At 48.5% G+C, this 23,619-nt stretch overlaps 1 protein-coding gene across 1 annotated transcript in view; it reads right to left on the bottom strand.

The window, feature by feature from the left end:
- Window positions 1-23,619, bottom strand: part of LOC138497794 (mucin-3B-like) — a 261,045-nt gene that overhangs the window by 97,578 nt on the left and 139,848 nt on the right. The window contains exon 5 of the mRNA XM_069621499.1: window positions 3,244-16,824. Within this exon, the coding sequence (XP_069477600.1) occupies window positions 3,244-16,824 (13,581 nt within the window). The remainder of the gene's footprint in view (window positions 1-3,243; window positions 16,825-23,619) is intronic.

The following is a 23,619-nucleotide window of genomic DNA, read 5'->3' as shown; positions in this document are numbered from 1 at the left end:
TCCCGACCACAACTATGCAATCCTGTGAAACTCTCACTGCCAAAATTCCCATAAACAACACCCAAACTCTTTCAATTCACCTAATTTACAGACCACCGGGTCCACTTGGAACCTTCGAGGAGGACCTGCACAGCCTTCTGTCCAACAATACCAAAACTACTTCCCAATTGCTGATATTAGGGGACTTTAACCTTGGCTTCAATGACCAAGCAGATGCCCATGCCTCTACTATTGCCAATACCCTTCACACCTTGGGACATACCCAAAAAGTTAGCACCCCCACACATGCAAAGGGTAGAAAACTTGACTGGATCGCTGATTCCAACTGTTCAGCCACAGTATCCTCTATTACGCCCCTCTCCTGGACAGACCACTCCTTGGTGTCCTTTAATTTACTAACCACCAAACCACCCGGCCCTGTCCCACAGGCAGCTCCACCATGCCCTACAAGAAACAAAAAGAATATTACAGCGGATAATATTATTCCCCTGATCCTTCCTTCCTTAAATGCACTGCCAGACAACCTCGACCCTAGTGCATTGGTCAACGAATTCAACAACATCATGCGCACCACTATGGACAAAGACGCCCCTCTCAAAATGCGAACAAGCAAACCCAAGGCACACTTAAACAAGTGGTTCACGCCAGAACTTAAGGCCTTGCGACTAAACAAAAGAAAATGCGAATCCAACTGGAAATTATGTCCAACCGAAGAGAATAAAGCTAACTTAACTAATATCTCTCGGCATTATAAAAATGAAATCTGTCTAGCGAAACGTAATTCCTACAATGTTCGCATTGCCAATGCCAACTCAAGTATGAAGGAACTCTTCTCCATCTTGAAAGAACTTAAGTCCCCCATTGCCACACCTGATACCTGCATCAAAGACCAGACCTGGTGCACAGATATCCAAACAGCCCTAGCAAATAAAATCACCACACTGCAAAACAAAATCCAACTAAAAAAAGATTCCTTAAACCTCACAAACAAACCGCCACTTAACAACACCATTAACGACCCAACCAACAAATTCTCCTTCACAAAAACTACCATCCTAGAGGTAGAGAAAATCATCCTTTCCCTCAAACCGTCGAACTGCAAAGATGACATCTGCCTAGCACAACTAATAAAAGACGCTGCCAGAGACCTTTCACCGTTCATTTCAAAATTGATCAACTCCTCCTTCGCCACAGGTAATATCCTGGCGAACTTAAAACAATCATGGGTGCTCCCACTTCTCAAGAAGCAGACTCTTGACCCCCTCATCCCCACTTATTATGGGCCCATCACTACCGTACCTTTCCTACAGAAGATAATAGACAAGGTTGCCTATACACAAATTCAAAGACACCTTGAATTAAACTATCTACTGGGAGCCAGACAATCTGGTTTCCGTCCACTCCACTGTACTGAAACTGCACTTATTGATCTAAAGACCCAAATAGACGAACTGAGAGATCAAGGTAAGACGGCACTCCTCCTCTTACTTGATCTCTCAGCTGCTTTCTATCTGGTGGATCACAGGGTCCTCTGCAAACACTTAGACACTGTTGCACACTTCTCCATGCATGCCACCAAATGGATTGAATCCTTTCTGAGTGAGAGAACAATGAGAGTCTTCTCCCCCTCAGCAGCAGCCGACCCTCTTCCAATCACGTGTGGCATCCCTCAAGGCTCCTGTGTTTCACCAACCCTGTACAACATATTCACTAAACCCCTCTTCGATCATCTGGACCTTCTAGGTATCACCTACACTAACTATGCAGATGATACACAGATTCCCCTCCCACTTTCTGGGGATCACAGCAAGGACAGGGAGTTGGAGAATAGGGTGTACCTCATTATTCAGGCATGGATGGCATCACATGGCCTCTGCCTGAATGATGATAAGACTGAGCTGATCATTCTGGGCACGCAGGCCAATATCAACAAACTAGGCAAGGACTATTCCACGTTTAACATAGATGGCAATAGCATCAAGGTTTCGAGTGAAGTAAAAACACTAGGCTTCTATCTCGACTCCGCCATGTCTTTTGCCAAACAAGTTAACTCCTTAGCTTCCACGACAGCCTATACCTGCAAATTAATAAGAGCAGGTAAACCTTTCTTATCTAACAACAGTTGCATGATCCTAGCGAGAGCCTTAATACTATCACGACTCGATTATTGCAATGCCCTTTACAGCGGCGCCAACAAAACAATCACCAAAAGGCTAAAAAATCCTACAAAATAACGCCCTTAGAGCCGCCTTAGGCATAAACGAAAGGGAACATATCTCCTCCACTATGCAACAATACAAATGGCTCTCCACCGACAATAAAATTCACCTAAAAATGCTCTTCTTGACGCAAAAAAGCTCTCAACAACGCTGCCCCATTTACCTGATGGACAAAATAAGAAGAAAAATCTCTATCAGACCTACAAGAACTCCCAACTCCAACTATCTGGAAATTCCAAGATCTAAACTTGCCAAAATTGGCAGCACAAGCTTCCCTGTGCTAGCCGCTAAATGGTGGAATGCCCTGCCACACAACCTTAGATCAGACCAACCTTTCCCTCACTTTAGAACGAATCTTATCAAACACCTCAATGACAACAACATGTAAGGTTTGAAAGACTTTAATTTGTGTTATGTTACTTATCTGAATGTACATATGTACCATCAAAGGCTTATCACTATTGTAAATTTTAATTATGTAACATTATAATTTGCTGTAACACTGCAATTTCTATGCAACATTGTAAGCTTCGTATATTCTGTTCACTGCGCCCGGATACCCTTAGGTCTGGTGCACAATACAAATAAATAAACAAACAAACAAACAAACAACTTGTGAAGTGCAGGTTGCTCTCATCTCAGAGGCAAGCACATTAATGTGATCTATCCTCCCTACCCATGAGGTATACCATAGAGGCCTGCATTGGATGCATGAGAGCACTGAACCACTGATGATCTGCCTGAAGACAGACACAAGAAGAAAAGCAGGAGAAGAAACATAGGGAGCTAGCAGAGTTGAAATGGAGAAACGATGAGAGAACGCGTAAAGCCATTGAGAAAGGTGACAGAGAAAATGCAAGAGATGGGTGAGGATGAAATGAGAACAAAGGAAAGCAGAAATAGGGAAGGGAACAGGAAAAATAAGTTAATAGCAGGTAACAGGTTAGTATTACATCATAAAAAGCCAGTTGAACTTGTAGAGGGATCCCTTACAGTCTAATGTAAAGCACAGCAAACACTGTACCTGCAGTTGTACTCATGAAGGCTGAGGCACTGCTGGACTTTGTAAGTGCACCAAGTGCTACGGTGGTCCCTGCTGCTGTGATGGACCCTGCAGTGCCTCTAGTGGTCTCTGCTGCTGTGAAAGGTTTTGCTGTGCTTCTGGTAGTCTCTGTTTCTAAGGAAGGTGTGGAAATGCCTGCTGTTGTTTTTGATGTTATAGATTGATATGCATTGCTTGTGGTGATCCCTTCTCCTATGGTTGGTACTACAGTGGTTGTGGTAGCCTCTGACCTTATGGTATGTGCTGCAATACTTGTGGTGTTCTCTGCTTCAGATATAGGCACTGCAGTTTTTGTGGTGGCAACTCTTTCATTTGTTATTGCTGTTCCTGTGATTGGTGCTGCGGTTGCTGTTTTGGTCCCTGTCCCTGTTAAAAGTGTTGCAGAACTTATTAAGTTATCTGCAACTGTTGTAGATGCTGCAGCGCTTGTAACTGTCACTGCAGCTGTTGTAGGTGCTGGAGTGCTTTTGGTAGTTGTTGGTCCAGTTGTAGGCTCTGTAGCGAATGAAGTGGTCACTGTTCCTGTGGTTGCTGCTACAATGGGTGAGGTATTATCTGCTACTTTTTTGGTAGTTACAGCACTTGTGGAGGTCATTGTAGCTGGTAAAATACCTGTGGTGGCTGGACGAATTTTGGTCGTCTCTGGGACAGTTGTAGGTGGGGCCGTAGATGCAGTTATCCCAGATGTTGTAATTGGTGTTCCAGAGGTTATGGTAGTCCCTGCCACGGTTATATGAAGTACAGTACTTGTGGAGATCTCTGCAATTGTTTTAGAAAATTCAGTATTTGTGGTTGCCTCTGTGACTGTTGTAGGTGCTGCAGTGCCTCTGGTGTTCTCTGATCCACTTGAAAGTGCAGCAGTGGATGCAGTGTTCTCCTTTGATATCAGGGGTGTTGCACTGGATGTGATGGTCTCTGGCCCGGTTATGAGAGATACAGAGGCCACTATGGCTGTGGTTGATGCAGCAGTGCTTATGCGAGTCTCTGCTGCTCTGGAGGACGGTGAGGTGCCTGTAGTGTTCTCTGGAACCGATGTAGTCACTGCAGTCATTCTGGTGGTCAATATCTCAATTGTAGCTGCTGCATTGCTTGGAGAGCTGCCTACTGCTGCAGTTGATTTTGCAATGTTTGTGGTGGTTACCATTCCTATTGTAGGTGCAGCAGAGAATGTTGTAGTCTCTGTGCCTCTGCCTGGTACTGCCGTGGTTATGGTGGCCTCTGCCCCTGTTATATGTTTGGCAGTGTCTGTAGGGGTCTCTGTGACTGTTGTAGACTGTCCAGTGCTTTTGGTAATATCTGCAGCTTTGGTGGATGCTGAAGTGTTTATGGTGATATCTGGTCGAGTTGTGGGTACTGTGGTGGATGCAGTTGCCCCTGTTCCTGTAGATCGTGCTGCAGTGGTTGTGGTGGCCGCTATTACTGATATAGGAGTTGTGGCCCTTGTGAAAGTCTCTGCAACTTTTGTAAATTTAGAAGTGCTTTTGGTAATCTCTGCAGCTATTGTAGTTGCTGGAGGGCTTATGGTGGTCACAGATATAGTTGTCTGTGCTGCAGCAGGTGCAGTGGATACAGAAGTCTCTGTTACTGTAATTGGTGCAACACTGGTTGTAGCAGTCTCTGTTATTCTTATAGGTGTTGCTGTGCTTGTGAACTTCATTGCGGCTGTTGTTGATTGTGCAGTGCTTTTGGTGACCTCTGGAGCTGTTGTAGTTGCTGAAGCACTGCTGGTGGTCTTGCTTTCAACTGTATATGCTGCAGTAGATGCAGTGGATACAGAGGTCTCTGTTCCTGTTGTTGGTTCTGAAGTAGTTGTGTTGTTCTTGGCTCCTGTTAGTGGAGTTGCAGAATGTAAGGAGCCTCCTGTATTTGCTGTAGATCTAGCTGTAGATGCCGTAGTGCTTTTGGTTGTCTCTGCAAACATTGTAAATGTAGATGGAGCCATATTGGTCTCTAGAGATGTTGAAGATGCTACAGTGTTTCTGATGCTCTCTGGGCTAGTTGTAGGTCGTTCAGGAGATGAAGTTGTCCCACTTCCTGTTTTTGGTGTTGAAGTGACTGTGGTTGTCTTCACTAGTGTTATTTGCGGTGTTGCACTTGCAGAGTTCTCTGCAGCTGTATTTGATAATGTAGTCCTTTTGGTTGCCTCTGTGGCTGTTGTAGGTGCTGCAGTGCCTTTGGTGGTCGCTAACCCAGGTGTAAGTGCTGCAGACGATGCAGTGATCTCTTTTGCTGTCATTAGTGCTGCAGTGGATGTGATGGCTTCTGATCCTCCTATTGGGGTTGCCGATCTTGTGGAGGCAGCGATGGATATTGTTGATGCAGCAGTGCTTGCGGTAGTCTCTGCAGTTCTTGAGGATGGCGAGGTGCTTATAATGGTCTCTGGAACTGCTGTTGTCACTGCAGTGTTTCTTGTGTTCAATGGTGCAGTTGAAGGTCCTACATTGCTTGTGGGGATACCTGCTTCTGCAGTTGATTTTGCAACAATCATGGTTGTGTTTGTTCCTGTTGTAGGTACAGCAGACCCTGGGGTAGACACTGCGTCTGTAGTTGGTGCTGCTGTGGTTATGGTGGCTTCTGCCCCTGTCATAGGCATGGGCATGCTTTTGGAGGTCTGTGTGACTGTTGTGGATTGTCCAGTGTGCATGGTAATGTCTGCAGCTGTGGAAGGTGTTGCCGTTCTTATAGTGGTATCAGGCACAGTTGTGGATACTGCATTAGATGCATTGGTCCCTCTTGTTGGCACTGCAGTGGTTGTGGTGGTCTCTGTTATTGGTGTAGGATTAATGGTGCTTGTGAAGGTCTCCATGAATGTTGTAGATTGTGCAGTGCTTTTGGTGACCTCTGCAGTTGTTGTAGATGTTGCAGTGCTTATTGAGGTCTCTGCACCAGTTGTAGGTGGTGCAGTGGATGCAGTAGCCCCAGTTCCTGTCATTGGTGTTGTAGTGATTGTTGTGGTCTCTGCTACAGTTATAGGTGTTGCTGCACTTGTGGAGGTTTCTGCCACTGTTGTAGACATAGCAGTCCTCATGGTTGTCTCTGCAGCTGGTGTAGGTGCTGAAGTGCTATTAGTGATCCTTGGTTCCGTTGTGGGTGCTGCAGTGGATGCACTGGACTCTGTTATTGTGGTTGGTGCAGCAGTCTCTGTTACTGCAGTGTGTGTCACAGTGGTGATGGTGGCTTCTGCTCCTGTCATTGAAGCTTCAGAAGTTGTGGATGCCCCTATGGCCGTTGAATATGCAGCAGTACTTTTGGTTGCCTCTGATGTTTCAGATGATGCTGAGATACTTGAAGTTACCCCTGCAGCTGTTGTAGGCACAGAAGTCTTTCTGGTGGTCTCTGGCCTGGTTCTAGGTGCAACAGTGCTTTTAGTGATGTCTTGTTCTGCTGTAGATACTGCAGTACTCCTGGTGGTCTCTCTCCCAGTTGTATGTGCTGCAGTGGATACTGTGGTCTCTGTTTCAGAAGTTGAGGATGCAACACTAGTGGATATCTCTGCTGATATCCTAAAGGGTGCAGAGCTTGAAGTGATCTCTGTAGGTGTTGTAGATGCCACAGCTCTTCTAGTTGTCTCAGGTCGAGGTGTAGGTGTTGCAGTAGATGAAGTAGTCTCTGTTCCTGTAGTTGGTCCTTCAGTAGTAGATCTAGTCTCTGCTACTGTTATTTGTGTCACTGCACTTACAGAGGTTTCAGGACCTGGTGTAGGATTGGTGGTGCTTGTGAAGGTCTCTACGACTGTTGTAGATTGTGCAGTGCTTTTGGTGATCTCTGCAGCTGTTGTAGATGTTGCAGTGCGTATTGAGGCCTCTGCGCCAGTTGTACGTGGTGTAGTGGATGCAGTAGCCCCAGTTCCTGATATTGGTGTTGTAGTGGTTGTTGTGGTCCCTGCTATGGTTATAGGTGTTGCTGCACTTGTGGAGGTCTCTGCCACTGTTGTAGACATAGCGTTCCTTATAGTTGTCTCTGCAGCTGTTGTAAGTGCTGGAGTGCTATTAGTGATCCTTGATTCAGTTCTGGGTGCTGCAGTGGATGCACTGGTCTCTGTTATTGTGGTTGTTGCAGCAGTCTCTGTTACTGAAGTTCGTGTCACAGTGGTGATGGTGGCTTCTGCTCCTGTCATTGAAGCTTCAGAACTTGGGGATGCAGCTATGGCTGTTGAATATGCAGCAGCACTTAACGTTGTCTCTGAAGTTTCTGTTGATGCTGAGATCCTTGTAGTTACCCCTGTGGCTGTTGTAGGCACAGAGTTCTTTCTGGTGGTCTGTTGCCCAGTTGTAGGTGCAACAGTGCGTTTAGTGATGTCTGGTGCTGATGTAGATACTGCAGTGCTCCTGGTGGTCTCTCTTCCAGTTGCATGTGCTGCAGTGGATACTGTGGTCTCTGTTTCAGAAGTTGAAGATGCAACACTAGTGGATGTCTCTGCTGATATCCTAGAGTGTGCAATGCTTGAAGTGATCTCTGTAGCTGTTGTAGATGCCACTGCTCTTCTAGTCGTCTCTGGTCCAGGTGTAGGTGTTGCAGTAGATGAAGTAGTCTCCGTTCCTGTAGTTGGTCCTACAGTGGTAGATCTAGTCTCTGCTACTGTTATTTGTGTCACTGCACTTACAGAGGTTTCAGGACCTGGTGTAGGATTGGTGGTGCTTGTGAATGTCACTACGACTGTTGTAGATTGTGCAGTGCTTTCGGTTATCTCTGCAGCTGTTGTAGATGTTGCAGTGCGTATTGAGGCCTCTGCGCCAGTTGTACGTAGTGTAGTGGATGCAGTGGCCCTAGTTCCTGAAATTGGTGTTGTAGTGGTTGTTGTGGTCCCTGCTATGGTTATAGGTGTTGCTGCACTTGTGGAGGTCTCTGCCGCTGTTGTAGACATAGCATTCCTTATGGTTGTTTCTGCAGCTGTTGTAAGTGCTGGAGTGCTATTAGTGATCCTTGATTCAGTTGTGGGTGTTGCAGTGGATGCACTGGCCTCTGTTATTGTGCTTGGTGCAGCAGTCTCTGTTTCTGCAGTTCGTGTTACACTGGTGATGGCGGCCTCTGCTTCTGTCATTGAATCTTCAGATCTTGTGGATGCCCCTGCGGCTGTTGAATATGCAGCAGTACTTTTGATTGTCTCTGAAGTTTCAAATGATGCTGGTATACTTGAAGTTAACCCTGGGGCTGCTGTAGGCACTGGAGTCTTTCTGGTGGTCTCTGGCTTAGTTGTAGGTGCAACAGTGCTTTTAGTGATGACTCGTGCTGCTGTAGATACTGCAGTACTCCTGGTGGTCTCTCTCCCAGTTGTATGTGCTGCAGTGGATACTGTGGTCTCTGTTTCAGAAGTTGAGGATGCAACACTAGTGGATGTCTCTGCTGATATCCTAGAGGGTGCAATGCTTGAAGTGATCTCTGTATCTGTTGTAGATGCCACAGCTGTTCTAGTTGTCTCTGGTCCAGGCATAGGTGTTGCAGTAGATGAAGTAGTCTCTGTTCCTGTAGTTGGTCCTACAGTAGTTGATCTAGGCTCTGCTACTGTTATATGTATCACTGCACTTACAGAGGTTTCAGGACCTTGTGTAGGATTGGTGGTGCTTGTGAAGGTCTCTACAACTGTTGTAGATTGTGCAGTGCTTTTGGTGATCCCTGCAGCTGTTGTAGATGTTGCAGTGCGTATTGAGGCCTCTGCGCCAGTTGTATGTGGTGCAGTGGATGCAGTAGCCATATTTCCTGTTATAGGTGTCTTAGTGGTTGTTGTGGTCTCTGCTACCGTAATAGATGTTGTTGCACTTGTGGCGGTCTCTGCCGCTATTGTCGACATAGCATTCTTTATGGTTGTCTCTGCAGCTATTGTAGGTGCTGGAGTGCTATTAGTGATCCTTGATTCAGTTGTCGGTGCTGCAGTGAATGCACTGGCCTCTGTTATTGTGGTTGGTGCAGCAGTCTCTGTTACTGCAGTTTGTGTCACAGTGGTGATGGTGGCTTCTGCTTCTGTCATTGAAGCTTCAGAACTTGTGGATACCCCTATGGCTGTTGAATATGCAGCAGTACTTTTGGTTGTCTCTGAAGTTTCAGATGATGCTGAGATACTTGAAGTTACCACTGGGGCTGCTGTAGGCACTGGAGTCTTTCTGGTGGTCTTTTGCCCCATTGTAGGTGCAACAGTGCTTTTAGTGATGTCTGGTGCTGATGTAGATACTGCAGTGCTCCTGGTGATCTCTCTCCCAGTTGTATGTGCTGCAGTGGATACTGCGGTCTCTGTTTCAGAAGTTGAGGATGCAACCCTAGTGGATGTCTCGGCTGATATCCTAGAGGGTGCAATGCTCGAAGTGATCTCTGTAGCTGTTGTAGATGCCACAGCTCCTCTAGTGGTCTCTGGTCCAGGTGTTGGTGTTGCAGTAGAAGTAGTCTCTGTTCCTGTAGTTTGTCCTACAGTAGTTGATTTAGTCTCTGCTACTTTTTTAGGTGTCACCACACTTACAGAGGTTTCTGGACCTGGTGTAGGATTGGCGGAGCTTGTGAAGGTCTCTATGACAGTTGTAATTTGTGCAATGCTTTTGGTGATCTCTGCAGCTGTTGTAGATGTTGCAGTGCTTATTGATTCCTCTGCGCCAGTTGTAGGTGCAACAGTGCTTTTAGTGACGTCGAGTGCTGCTGTGGATGCATCAGTACTCCTTGTGGTCTCTCTCCCAGGTGTATGTGCTGCAGTAGATACTGTGGTCTCTGTTTCAGAAGTTGAGGATGCAACACTAGTGGATGTCTCTGCTGATATCATAGAGGGTGCAATGCTTGAAGTGTTCTCTGTTGCTGTTGTAGATCTCACAGCTCTTCTAGTGGTCTCTGGTCCAGGTGTAGGTGTCACAGTAGATGAAGTAGTCTCTGTTCCTGTAGTTGGTCCTACAGTAGTTGATCTAGTCTCTGCAACTGTTATAGTTGTCACCGCACTTACAGAGGTTTCTGAACCTGGTGTAGGATTGGTGGGACTTGTGAAGGTCTCTACGACGGTTGCAGATTGTGCAATGCTTTTGGTGATCTCTGCAGCTGTTGAAGATGGTGCAGTGCTTATTGATTCCTCTGTGCCAGTTGTACGTGGTGCAGTGGATGCAGTAGCCCTAGTTACTGTTATTGGTGTCGTGGTGGTTGTTGTGGTCTCTGCTACGGTTAAAAGTGCTCCTGCACTTGTGGGGGTCTCTGCGCCTGTTGTAGACATAGCAGTCCTTATGGTTGTCTCTGCAGCTGTTGTAGGTGCTGGAGTGCTATTAGTGGTCCTTGATTCAGTTGTTGATGTTGCAGTGGATGCACTGGCCACTGTTATTGTGCTTGGTGAGGCAGTCTCTGTTGCTGCAGTTCGTGTCACACTGGTGATGGCGGCCTCTGCTCCTGTCATTGAACCTTCAGATCTTGTGGATGCCCCTACGGCTGTTGAATATGCAGCAGTACTTTTGATTGTCTCTGAGGTTTCAAATGATGCTGGGATACTTGATGTTAACCCTGGGGCTGCTGTAGGCACTGGAGTCTTTCTGGTGGTCTCTGGCTTAGTTGTAGGTGCAACAGTGCTTTTAGTGAAGACTCTTGCTGCTGTAGATACTGCAGTATTCCTGGTGGTCTCTCTCCCAGTTGTATGTGCTGCAGTGGATACTGTGGTCTCTGTTTCAGAATTTGAGGATGCAACACTAGTGGATGTCTCTGCTGATATCCTAGAGGGTGCAATGCTTGAAGTGATCTCTGTAGCTGTTGTAGATGCCACAGCTCTTCTAGTTGTCTCTGGTCCAGGTGTAGGTGTTGCAGTAGATGAAGTAGTCTCTGTTCCTGTAGTTGGTCCTACAGTAGTTGATCTAGTCTCTGCAACTGTTATAGTTGTCACCGCACTTACAGAGGTTTCTGAACCTGGTGTAGGATTGGTGGGACTTGTGAAGGTCTCTACGACGGTTGCAGATTGTGCAATGCTTTTGGTGATCTCTGCAGCTGTTGAAGATGGTGCAGTGCTTATTGATTCCTCTGCGCCAGTTGTACGTGGTGCAGTGGATGCAGTAGCCCTAGTTCCTGTTATTGGTGTCGTGGTGGTTGTTGTGGTCTCTGCTACGGTTAAAAGTGCTCCTGCACTTGTGGGGGTCTCTGCGCCTGTTGTAGACATAGCAGTCCTTATGGTTGTCTCTGCAGCTGTTGTAGGTGCTGGAGTGCTATTAGTGGTCCTTGATTCAGTTGTTGATGTTGCAGTGGATGCACTGGCCACTGTTATTGTGCTTGGTGAGGCAGTCTCTGTTGCTGCAGTTCGTGTCACACTGGTGATGGCGGCCTCTGCTCCTGTCATTGAACCTTCAGATCTTGTGGATGCCCCTACGGCTGTTGAATATGCAGCAGTACTTTTGATTGTCTCTGAGGTTTCAAATGATGCTGGGATACTTGATGTTAACCCTGGGGCTGCTGTAGGCACTGGAGTCTTTCTGGTGGTCTCTGGCTTAGTTGTAGGTGCAACAGTGCTTTTAGTGAAGACTCTTGCTGCTGTAGATACTGCAGTATTCCTGGTGGTCTCTCTCCCAGTTGTATGTGCTGCAGTGGATACTGTGGTCTCTGTTTCAGAATTTGAGGATGCAACACTAGTGGATGTCTCTGCTGATATCCTAGAGGGTGCAATGCTTGAAGTGATCTCTGTAGCTGTTGTAGATGCCACAGCTCTTCTAGTTGTCTCTGGTCCAGGTGTAGGTGTTGCAGTAGATGAAGTAGTCTCTGTTCCTGTAGTTGGTCCTACAGTAGTTGATCTAGTCTCTGCAACTGTTATAGTTGTCACGGCACTTACAGAGGTTTCTGAACCTGGTGTAGGATTGGTGGGACTTGTGAAGGTCTCTACGACGGTTGCAGATTGTGCAATGCTTTTGGTGATCTCTGCAGCTGTTGAAGATGGTGCAGTGCTTATTGATTCCTCTGCGCCAGTTGTACGTGGTGCAGTGGATGCAGTAGCCCTAGTTCCTGTTATTGGTGTCGTGGTGGTTGTTGTGGTCTCTGCTACGGTTAAAAGTGCTCCTGCACTTGTGGGGGTCTCTGCGCCTGTTGTAGACATAGCAGTCCTTATGGTTGTCTCTGCAGCTGTTGTAGGTGCTGGAGTGCTATTAGTGGTCCTTGATTCAGTTGTTGATGTTGCAGTGGATGCACTGGCCACTGTTATTGTGCTTGGTGAGGCAGTCTCTGTTGCTGCAGTTCGTGTCACACTGGTGATGGCGGCCTCTGCTCCTGTCATTGAACCTTCAGATCTTGTGGATGCCCCTACGGCTGTTGAATATGCAGCAGTACTTTTGATTGTCTCTGAGGTTTCAAATGATGCTGGGATACTTGATGTTAACCCTGGGGCTGCTGTAGGCACTGGAGTCTTTCTGGTGGTCTCTGGCTTAGTTGTAGGTGCAACAGTGCTTTTAGTGATGACTCTTGCTGCTGTAGATACTGCAGTATTCCTGGTGGTCTCTCTCCCAGTTGTATGTGCTGCAGTGGATACTGTGGTCTCTGTTTCAGAATTTGAGGATGCAACACTAGTGGATGTCTCTGCTGATATCCTAGAGGGTGCAATGCTTGAAGTGATCTCTGTAGCTGTTGTAGATGCCACAGCTCTTCTAGTTGTCTCTGGTCCAGGTGTAGGTCTTGCAGTAGATGAAGTAGTCTCTGTTCCTGTAGTTGGTCCTACAGTAGTTGATCTAGTCTCTGCAACTGTTATACGTGTCACTGCACTTTCAGAGGTTTCTGAACCTGGTGTAGGATTTTTGATGCTTGTGAAGGTCTCTACGACTGTTGTAGATGTTGCAGTGCGTATTGAGGCCTCTGCGCCAGTTGTATGTGGTGCAGTGGATGCAGTAGCCCTATTTCCTGTTATTGGTGTCGTAGTGGTTGTTGTGGTCTCTGCTACGGTAATAGGTGTTGCTGCACTTGTGGAGGTCTCTTCCACTGTTGTAGACATAGCATTCCTCATGGTTGTCTCTGCAGCTGTTGTAGGTGCTGGAGTGCTATTAGTGATCCTTGATTCAGTTGTGGGTGCTGCAGTGGATGCACTGACCTCTGTTATTGGGGTTGGTGCAGCAGTCTCTGTTACTGCAGTTTGTGTCACAGTGGTGATGGTGGCCTCTGCTCCTGTCATTGAAGCTTCAGAACTTGTGGATGCCGCTATGGCTGTTGAATATGCAGCAGTACTTAACGTTGTCTCTGAAGTTTCTGATGATTCTGATATCCTTGTATTTACCCCTGTGGCTGTTGTAGGCACGGAAGTCTTTCTGGTGGTCTCTGGCCCAGTTGTAGGTGCAACAGTGCTTTTAGTGACATCTGGTGCTGATGTAGATATTGCAGTACTCCTGGTGGTCTCTCTCCCAGTTGTATGTGCTGCAGTGGATACTGTGGTCTCAGTTTCAGAAGTTGAAGATGCAACACTAGTGGATGTCTCTGCTGATATCCTAGAGGGTGCAATGCTTGAAGTGATCTCTATAGCTGTTGTAGATGCCACTGCTCTTCTAGTGGTCTCTAGTCCAGGTGTAGGTGTTGCAGTAGATGAAGTAGTCTCTGTTCCCGTAGTTTGTCCCACAGTAGTTGATCTTGTCTCTGCTACTGTTATAGGTGTCACCACACTTACAGAGGTTTCAGGACCTGGTGTAGGATTGGTGGTGCTTGTGAAGGTCTCTACGACTGTTGTAGATTGTGCAGTGCTTTTGGTAATCTCTGCAGATGTTGTAGATGTTGCAGTGCGTATTGAGGCATCTGGGCCAGTTGTACGTGGTGCAGTGAATGCAGTAGCCCTAGTTCCTGTTATTAGTGTCGTAGCAGTTGTTGTGGTCTCTGCTACAGTATTAGGTGTTGCTGCACTTGTGGAGGTCTCTTCCACTGTTGTAGATATAGCATTCCTCATGGTTGTCTCCGCAGCTGTTGTAGGTGCTGAAGTGCTATTAGTGATCCTTGATTCAGTTGTGGGTGCTGCAGTGGATGCACTGACCTCTGTTATTGGGGTTGGTGCAGCAGTCTCTGTTACTGCAGTTTGTGTCACAGTGGTGATGGTGGCCTCTGCTCCTGTCATTGAAGCTTCAGAACTTGTGGATGCCGCGATGGCTGTTGAATATGCAGCAGTACTTAACGTTGTCTCTGAAGTTTCTGATGATGCTGAGATCCTTGTAGTTACCCCTGTGGCTGTTGTAGGCACGGAAGTCTTTCTGGTGGTCTCTGGCCCAGTTGTAGGTGCAACAGTGCCTTTAGTGACGTCTGGTGCTGATGTAGATACTGCAGTACTCCTGGTGGTCTCTCTCCCAGTTGTATGTGCTGCAGTGGATACTGTGGTCTCTGTTTCAGAAGTTGAGGATGCAACACTAGTGGATGTCTCTGCTGATATCCTAGAGGGTGCAATGCTTGAAGTGGTCTCTGTAGCTGTTGTAGATGCCACAGCTCTTCTAGTGGTCTCCGGTCCAGGTGTAGGTGTTGCAGGAGATGAAGTAGTCTCTGTTCCTGTAGTTGGTCCTACAGTAGTTGATCTAGTCTCTGCTACTGTTATAGGTGTCACCATACTTATAGAGGTTTCTGGACCTGGTGTAGGATTGGTGGGGCTTGTGAAGATCTCTATGACTGTTGTAGATTGTGCAATGCTTTTGGTGATACCTGCAGCTGTTATAGATTTTGGAGTGCTTATTGATTCCTCTGCGCCAGTTGTACGCGGTGCAGTGGATGCAGTAGCCCTAGTTCCTGTTATTGGTGTCGTAGTGGTTGTTGTGGTCTCTGCTACGGTTAAAGGTGCTCCTGCACTTGTGGGGGTCTCTGCCCCTGTTGTAGACATAGCAGTCCTTATGGTTGTCTCTGCAGCTGTTGTAGATGTTGGAGTGCTATTAGTGGTCCGTGATTCAGTTGTGGATGTTGCAGTGGATGCTCTGGCCACTGTTATTGTGCTTGGTGCAGCAGTCTGTGTTGCTGCAGTTCGTGTCACACTGGTGATGGCGGCCTCTGCTCCTGTCATTGAACCTTCAGATCTTGTGGATGCCCCTACGGCTGTTGAATATGCAGCAGTACTTTTGATTGTCTCTGAGGTTTCAAATGATGCAGGGATACTTGATGGTAACCCTGGGGCTGCTGTAGGCACTGGAGTCTTTCTGGTGGTCTCTGGCTTAGTTGTAGGTGCAACAGTGCTTTTAGTGACGACTCTTGCTGCTGTAGATACTGCAGTATTCCTGGTGGTCTCTCTCCCAGTTGTATGTGCTGGAGTGGATACTGTGGTCTCTGTTTCAGAATTTGAGGATGCAACACTAGTGGATGTCTCTGCTGATATCCTAGAGGGTGCAATGCTTGAAGTGATCTCTGTAGCTGTTGTAGATGCCACCGCTCTTCTAGTTGTCTCTGGCCCAGGTGTAGGTGTTGCAGTAGATGAAGTAGTCTCTGTTCCTGTAGTTGGTCCTACAGTAGTTGATCTAGTCTCTGCAACTGTTATACGTGTCACTGCACTTTCAGAGGTTTCTGAAACTGGTGTAAGATTTTTGATGCTTGTGAAGGTCTCTACGACTGTTGTAGATTGTGCAGTGCTTTTGGTGATCTCTGCAGCTGTTGTAGATGTTGCAGTGCGTATTGAGGCCTCTGCACCAGTTGTACGTGGTGCAGTGGATGCAGTAGCCCTAGTTCCTGTTATTGGTGTCATAGCGGTTGATATGGTCTCTGCTATGGTTATAGGTGCTGCTGCACTTGTGGGGGTCTCTGCCGCTGTTGTAGACATAGCAATCCTCATGGTTGTCTCTGCAGCTGTTGTAGGTGCTGGAGTGATATTAGAGCTCCTTGATTCAGTTGTGGGTGCTACAGTGGATGCACTGGCCTCTGTTATGGTGGTGGGTGAAGCAGTCTCTGTTACTGCACTTCGTGTCACAGTGGTGATGGTGGCCTCTGCTCCTGTCATTGAAGCTTCAGATCTTGTGGATGCCCCTACGGCTGTTGAATATGCAGCAGTATTTTTGGTTGTCTGAGAAGTTTCTGTTGAGGCTGAGATAGTTGTGGTTACCCCTGCAGCTGTTGTAGGCACGGAAGTCTTTCTGGTGTTCTCTGGCTTAGTTGTAGGTGCAACAGTGCTTTCGGTGACGTCTAGTACTGCTGTAGATGGTGCAGTACTTCTGGTGGTCTCTCTCCCAGTTGTATGTGCTGCATTGGATACTGTGGTCTCTGTTCCAGAAGTTGAGGATGCAACTCTAGTGGATGCCTCTGCTGATATCCTAGAGGGTGCAATGCTTGAAGTGTTCTCTGTAGCTGTTGTAGATTCCACAGCTCTACTAGTGATCTCTGGTCCAGGTGTAGGTGTTGCAGTAGATGAAGTAGTCTCTGTTTCTGTAGTTGGTCCTACAGTAGTTGATCTAGTTTCTACTACTGTTATAGGTGTCACCGCACTTACAGAGGTTTCTGGATCTGTTATAGACAGTGTCCATATTGTTTTCTCTTCATTTGTTGTAGGGACTGTAGTGCTTTGGGTGGTCAGATGAGGTGTGGTAGATGCTGCTGTGCTTGTTGTATGTTCGGCTATGGTAGGTGATGCAGTGCTTGTGGTGGTCTGTGGCTCTGTGATGTGTGTTACGGTGCTTTTGATAGTTCCTATAATTGTGGCAGAGAAGAATATATTGTGGAAGATTAGAAAATGTTGCATACTTGTTTTTTAATTGTCACATTGTTTTAAACTTGAATGAGAGCTGAACATTGTACAAGTACATGTATTATACAAATAGAAGGGGATCTGTATATTTGACGCACTGAAAACAGACGTTCACTGAATGCGCGGGGCAACAGGCATACACCAGGCTCCATCTAGAGAAGCACTGAAGAGCGTGACTGCCTAAGGCCAAAAGATGCACTGCTTATTTAAAATGGAGGTTTCCCACACTTTTCTACAGCGAGGCCTTGGATATTCATATTGATAGTGGTCTGAAACTAAAGCATGTATTAACAATTTAATTGGACCAGAAGTGTTTCTTGGGAGATGCAACCGGCTTTCTTCGAGCGTTCTGTACAAAACGGTTTCCCTTAGTTTTGCAAAGCCACTCGTGCAAGTCCCAAGTTGGGAGGGAGAGATACCTGCTAGCACCGCCTACACAGGGAATCCTTCTGTGCAATTCTGTGTGCCAGAAACACTGATATTGAAACATAGGGCTACACTTCTCTTCCCACAGGAAATGTCCAAACCAGCCATAGCTTACACTTTCCCTATTGCTGTGCACATAGTCAACACATGCTTGCGCGTCTCCCTGCCCCCTTATGACATATGCCCAGAGTTCAGAGATCTAAACGTGCATGCAAGGGTTCTGAGATGTCAGCCCATGGTGGCTACATCTTGCCTTGAGGAGGGCATTACTCCTACATCACGTCCCCTTTCCTCCATACTTAAGGGACATTCCTCCGTCCTGTGGGACGGAACCGGAGCATTTTGTAAGAGCATCAAAATTTTGCAACAATGGTTGTCCTTCCTCTCTTTTACGTGGGGTACCGCACGCGGCCAAAAACCCGCCCATCTTAGCTCCGCCCCGCGCATCGCCCATCAGTCCTTTTTTCTGCTCGTTCGAGACTGGATGCACTTGCATCTGCAGAAGGTTTTTTATTCCAATTTCCTCCTCTCTGGCTCTCGCTTGCGATCGCGTGATAGTCTGTCTATTCCGTTTCAGCTAGACTTTCCGAATTGATCTTCCTGTCAGCGACACTTCACTAGGGCGGATCCCCATCCTCTTTGTTAAGAGTGTTTGGGTCCTGACCACCAGTGGGACTCGTGTTTTTATTGCGATTCCCTTTCGGTCTAGGTGCTTCAACGTTGGTTAGGGCGGTGGGAGGAGGTGTTTCAGCGCAATCCCCCTTCGCATTTCCAATCCTTCCTTGACGAGAAAAAGAAACGCCCGGTAAGTTCCTTACTTTTTAGGGCACCCCGGCCGGGAGACACCTTTCCGGGGTCTTCCCGGTCTGGGAGGAGCGTCAAGGGCTCTGTTGCCGGGGCTTGCCCTGAGGTGCCGTCTGGGCCTAAAAAGTGTACCTGAGTTTTCTCCGAAGGTCTCCTTGAGGGGCCTGGTGACACAATCCGAGGCCCCACCTGTGGGGGCTGTTTGTAGGCCTAGTTCTACTGAGTCGTGGGGTACTGGAGCTCGCTCCAAGGCCTCCTTGATTGGAGCTTTCCTCAATTGTACCGGGGTGCGCCCGAGGCCTCGGGTGGGCTTGTTGATACCGAACGGAAGCTCGAGGCCCGGCGTGAAGAGGCTTCTACCGGACTCTGGTCTACGGTCCCTCGTTTAGAGGCTAAGGTGACCAAGAGTTCTGAGAGGCCTGTTAAGGCCTTGTCGGTGGAAGGTGTTCCTCATGGTTCCCGCTCTTGCGGTGACCCCAGGTCTGTTGAGGGGGCAAGGAGTGAGGTTTAGAACTGTAATTCCTCCTTTACTAGCAGTGCCAAGGTCCTTCCTGCGAAGGCTAGTTTGGCTATTAGCATGCCACAAAAACATCCTAGGCCACACAGTACTGGCTCGGCCGAGGTTCCTTGTGTTAAGGCTAAAATGAAGACCCTGACCCACCTGTGGGGACCCCTGCCTCACTTCCACACGTGTCGTAGTTCTCTTCAGGTGCCGACAAAATGGCGCCCATTTCCGCCAAGACCACGGAGGCCATTTTGGATGCATCCCTTACAACTACGCCATCAGCCTTAGGTGTAGGGGTTGGTTCCATAGGTGAATATCGGCTTCCTTTTGCACATTCGTTTCGTCCAGTTTATGACTGGAACACCCGGATGCCCCTTCTGCACAATGTCTCGCTGCCTGCGGCATCGGCACCCTTGATTTATGTGGACACCTCTGGGGATGGGCCTTCTTGGCAACCCTCTCCCCTGCGCCCTTGGAATTCCCGTCCTCATGAGAGGCCTCCTCTGGCCGCTCCAAAGTCGACGGCGGAGGACGCCTTTTTCGGCAAGTTTCAAAAACGTATGCGTTCCGATCCCATGAAGGAGTACCTTAGGGGATTGTTTAGGGAGATATGCATATCGGTGGTTCTGTCGACGCCGCCTTTGCCTGGGGGCCTGCTCCTACTCTTCCACCCTTGACTCCATTTACCCACTGGACAAGGTCATTGGGGTGCCCAATGTGGTTCAGCCTGATCCGGACCTGTCGGATGACATGCAGGGCAATCAGGACAGCGAAGATCAGCCCGGCTCTATCAAAGTCTTTCATGACCGGGTGCTGGACATGATGTGTCTGTTGAATGTTCCAGTACCCGAGGCACCCGCTCCGCAGGAGGGCGTGCTTTCGGGGGCATTGACCTTGTCTCCTTCGGAGCGTACCGGCTTGTTCTTGCAGAAGGACGTTTTGGCTGAGGTCCATAGGGTCTGGGAGAGACCACACTCCGGACTGTTCGTCAATAAGAAAATTGACGCGCGCTACAGGCTTCATTCCTCAGAAGAGGTGGCCTTAGCGTCATGTCCACCCCCCTCCTCCACGGTGGTGGCTGCGGCCACTTTGCAGTCCAGACCTGCTGCATCCTCTTCTACGATGGCTACACAGGTCCTGGGCAAAGAGTATATGCTTCTTGACTCCCTTGTGAGGAAAATGTTTGCTAACTCGGCCCTGCAATTGCATCAGGCCAATGCAGGACTGGTATTAGCGTGGGCGAATATGAAAATGTGGAAAGGTCTGTCGGAGTTTGAGGAGTTCATCTCTGCTGAAAAGCTTGAGGACTTCAAGGCGGGTTTGTAAAATGCCAGAGTCCTGGCTCAGGATCTGCTGGAGGCTGCGGCTCATCATGTCGACACTTCGGCCCGGTGCCTTATGCTTGGAGTGGATACTTCTCGTCAGGCTTGGCTGCACGCCACCAAGTTCTCTAAGGAGGTGCAGGATAAGGTTTTGGACCTGCCGTTTGACGGCAAGGAGCTTTTTCATTCCACAACGGATGTGGAGCTGACCAAAAGGAAGGATAGCACCCAGACCGCCAAGTCCTTGTCTGTCCTGGTGAAACCACCTTTTAGGACACAGAGAACGTTGTCACAACCCTGGCCCTCCTCTGGCTTCAGGGGTTTTCTAGACCGAAAATCCTGCAGAGTCGATACCCCTTTGGGAAATTCCCGCCGGAGGCAGCAACCTCCTCAGGTTCCTCCTCAGGTTCAGGTGGTGCCACCACCGAGAAACCAGACAAATGAGGTTTCTCTGCACTTGCACGAGACCCCGGTGGGAGGACGCATTGCGTCTCATTGGGAGGCGTGGCAGACTATCACCGAGGACCGGTGGGTCTTGTCAGTTGCTCGGGCGGGCTTCCGCTTGCCCCTTCCCCCTACACAACCCATCAATCCTCCTTTCCAGCTGTCAGGGTCGCCCTCCCTCATGGCCGAGATCCAGAAGTTACTGGATCTCAGAGCAGTGGAACCCATTCCCCTAGGGGAACGAGGGGAGGGCTTCTACTCCCGACTGTTTACGGTGCCCAAATCCAACCAGGCTGGCCTGTGCACCATTCTAGACCTTTCCTGGTTCAATCTTTTCCTACCCCAAGAGAAATTCAAGATGATCACGCCTGGTCAGATAAAGTCCTCTTTACAGATGGGTAATTGGCTCAGTGTGGTGGACCTTCAGGATGTGTATATGCATATTCTGACCTGTAATCCACACCGGAGATACCTGTGTGTCTCTGTGGGAGAGGAGCATTTCCAGTTCTGAGTGCTTACCTTTGGCCTCAGCTCGGCACTGCGTGTCTTTATGAAGATGATATCGGTGATTGCAGCTTATCTTCGTCTGCAGGGTATCCATGTGTATCCGTGTTTGGACGATTGGCTGTTGCGCAGCCCTTGCCCGCTGAAAGCCGCGTGCAATCTTCAGTCTCTCCTCCAGCTCCTGTTCCACCTTGGGCTGTCGGTGAACTGGTGGAAATCTTCCATGATGGTCTCTCAGGACTTGATTTTCCTGGGTTTTTGCTGGAACATGATCGACTGCAGAGTATACCTGACCGGAGACAGAATGGCGCATCTGTTGGCCACGTGTCAGATGTTTGCGCAGTAGGAGAGCATGTCGGCCTGGTGGTTCCAGAGGCTTCTGGACCTCATGGCCTCCTGCGTATTGGCTCTTCCTCTTGCTCAACTCAAGATGAGGTGGACTCAAATGGCTCTTCGGAGCTCTTGGCGTCAGGCTGTGGATCCGGACTCCAAGATGATATTGATTCCGGCTTCCTTGATAGAGGACCTGGTGTGGTGGTCGTCTCACAGCAACCTGTCGGTGGGTGCGGGTTTTCAAGACCCCACCCCGATGGTGACGGTCACAACGGACTCCTCCCTTCTGGGGTGGGGTGCGACGTTGAATCTTCTTTAGGTCTCGGACCTTTGGTCGCCCCAGGACAAGCTCCTTTACATAAATCATCTGGAGCTTCTGGCGATTTTCCTAGTGCTCAAGGTCTTCAGGCCGGTCATTGCCAACAAAGTGGTCCGTATCCGCACAGACAATGTCGTGTCAATGTATTACATCAACAAGCAGGGGGGGCACCAAGTCTCCTCCTCTTGTGGATCTGACCAGCCAGATTTGGGAGTGGGCGGTTTGTCATGGTGTCTGGCTGGTAGCAGTACACATCCCAGGCCAGCTGAACGTCACGGCAGATGCCCTCAGTCGGCGGACAATGGTCAGCTACGAGTGGGAATTGAAAGCGGAGATCCTCTCACGGATATTCGTGTGTTGGGTCACTCCGGAAGTGGACCTCTTTGCAACATCGGCAAACAAGAAACTTCCTCTCTATGTCTCCAGAAATGGTCAGGGAGCCTCCTCTCTGGGGGATGCTCTCGAGATTCCTTGGCACAACATGAGAGCCTATGCTTTCCCGCCTCTGCCTCTGATTCATCGGACGATTTGCAAGCTGAGGAACACGGTGAACTGTTCTCTTCTGCTCATAGCCCTGTGGTGGCCGGCCAAGTTCTGGTTCTCAGAACTTCAGCACCTGTTGGTGTGTGCACCGATCAGGCTACCAGTGAGTCCCGATCTGCTTCACCAGAGTGTTCAACAGCTGTGGCACCACTCCCCACAATCATTCAGCTTGGCGGCATGGTGCCTGAGTTCAGGTCTTTAGAGCATCTCAACCTGTCTGCTGATAACATGCGAATAATTCAGGCAGCCAGGAAGCCCTCGACGAGGTCTCAGTATAAGAGCAAGTGGCTTCGGTTCGGTCACTGGTGCTTAGCCAAACAGCTGGACCCCAGGATGGCTACGATTGACACGGTGCTGTTCTTCGTGTCTCACCTAGCAGAATCGGGCATTCATGTTCTGTCATGCAGAACTTATCTTTCGGCAGTAGGGGCCTACCTATCCACAGACCAGTGCTCTTATTCACTGTCAAATCCAGTGATTAGGAGGCACTTTGCGGGTTTGACGCGTCTTTATCCCCCGGTTCGCAAGCCACACCCAACGTGGGATTTGAATGTGGTCCTTATTCCATTGTGCCATAAACCGTTCGAACGGTGGACTTTAAGCACCTTTCGTGGAAGGTGTCTTTTTTGGTTGCTGTTACTTCAGCAAGGCGTGTGAGTGAGCTCCAAGCTCTGTCGGTGGAGCATCCCTTCTTGGTTTTCCACAAGGATAAGGTGGCCCTACGGACAAATCCTTCTTTCCTGCCAAAGGTGGTCTCTGATTTCCATCTGAATCAGTCAATCTCCCTGCCGGTCTTCTTTCCAAACCCAGCTTCAGAAGCGGAAAGGGTTCTGCATTGTTTGGATGTTAGAAGGGCTCTTAAGTTCTATCTGGGCAGATCATCTGAATTTAGGAGCTCTTCTCAAATATTGGTGACCTTTGGTAATCCACAAGGTAGACAGGCCTCTAAGTTGACTATCTCCAGATGGATCGCTGCCTGTATTACGGAGTCTTACACTGTCCAAGGTCTGCAGCCTCCTAAAGGAATTCATGCACACCTGGTGCGGGGTAAGGCAGCTGCAGTTGCCTTTCAGAAATATGTCCCCTGTGAGACCATCACAAAAGCGGCTACATGGGCCTCCCCATCGGCTTTTTGTTAACATTGTCTAGACCTGAGCTCCAGATCTGACGCTCAGTTTGGCCAGGCTGTGCTGAAGAACCTTTTTCAATAAGAGGTTTTCCATCCACCCTTAGTTCCTGTGAGGAGTGCTTGGGAATCTCCCATAAGTATGGAGGAAAGGGGACGGGATGTAGGAGTATATCCAGGTTACTCACCATAGCGACCCCCTTACTCCTAGTCCATAGTCCCCTTTCCTCCATACGCCCGCCCGCCGTCCCCTCTAATAAGGTTCCTCTATTGTTGCTTAAAAGTCTCTGATCTGGCAATAGAAAAGGACTGATAGGCGATGCGCGGGGTGGAGCTAAGATGGGCGGGGTTACAGCCGCGTGCGCTACCCCGCGTAAAAGAGAGGAAGGACTAAAATGTTTGCACAATTTT

This window comes from Ambystoma mexicanum, chromosome 1p (assembly GCF_040938575.1).
Source record: "Ambystoma mexicanum isolate Mex_15411 chromosome 1p, UKY_AmexF1_1, whole genome shotgun sequence".
Taxonomy (NCBI): domain Eukaryota; kingdom Metazoa; phylum Chordata; class Amphibia; order Caudata; family Ambystomatidae; genus Ambystoma; species Ambystoma mexicanum.
The sequence above is the reverse complement of the archived record's forward strand: the minus strand, read 5'-3'. Positions and strand labels throughout refer to the sequence as shown.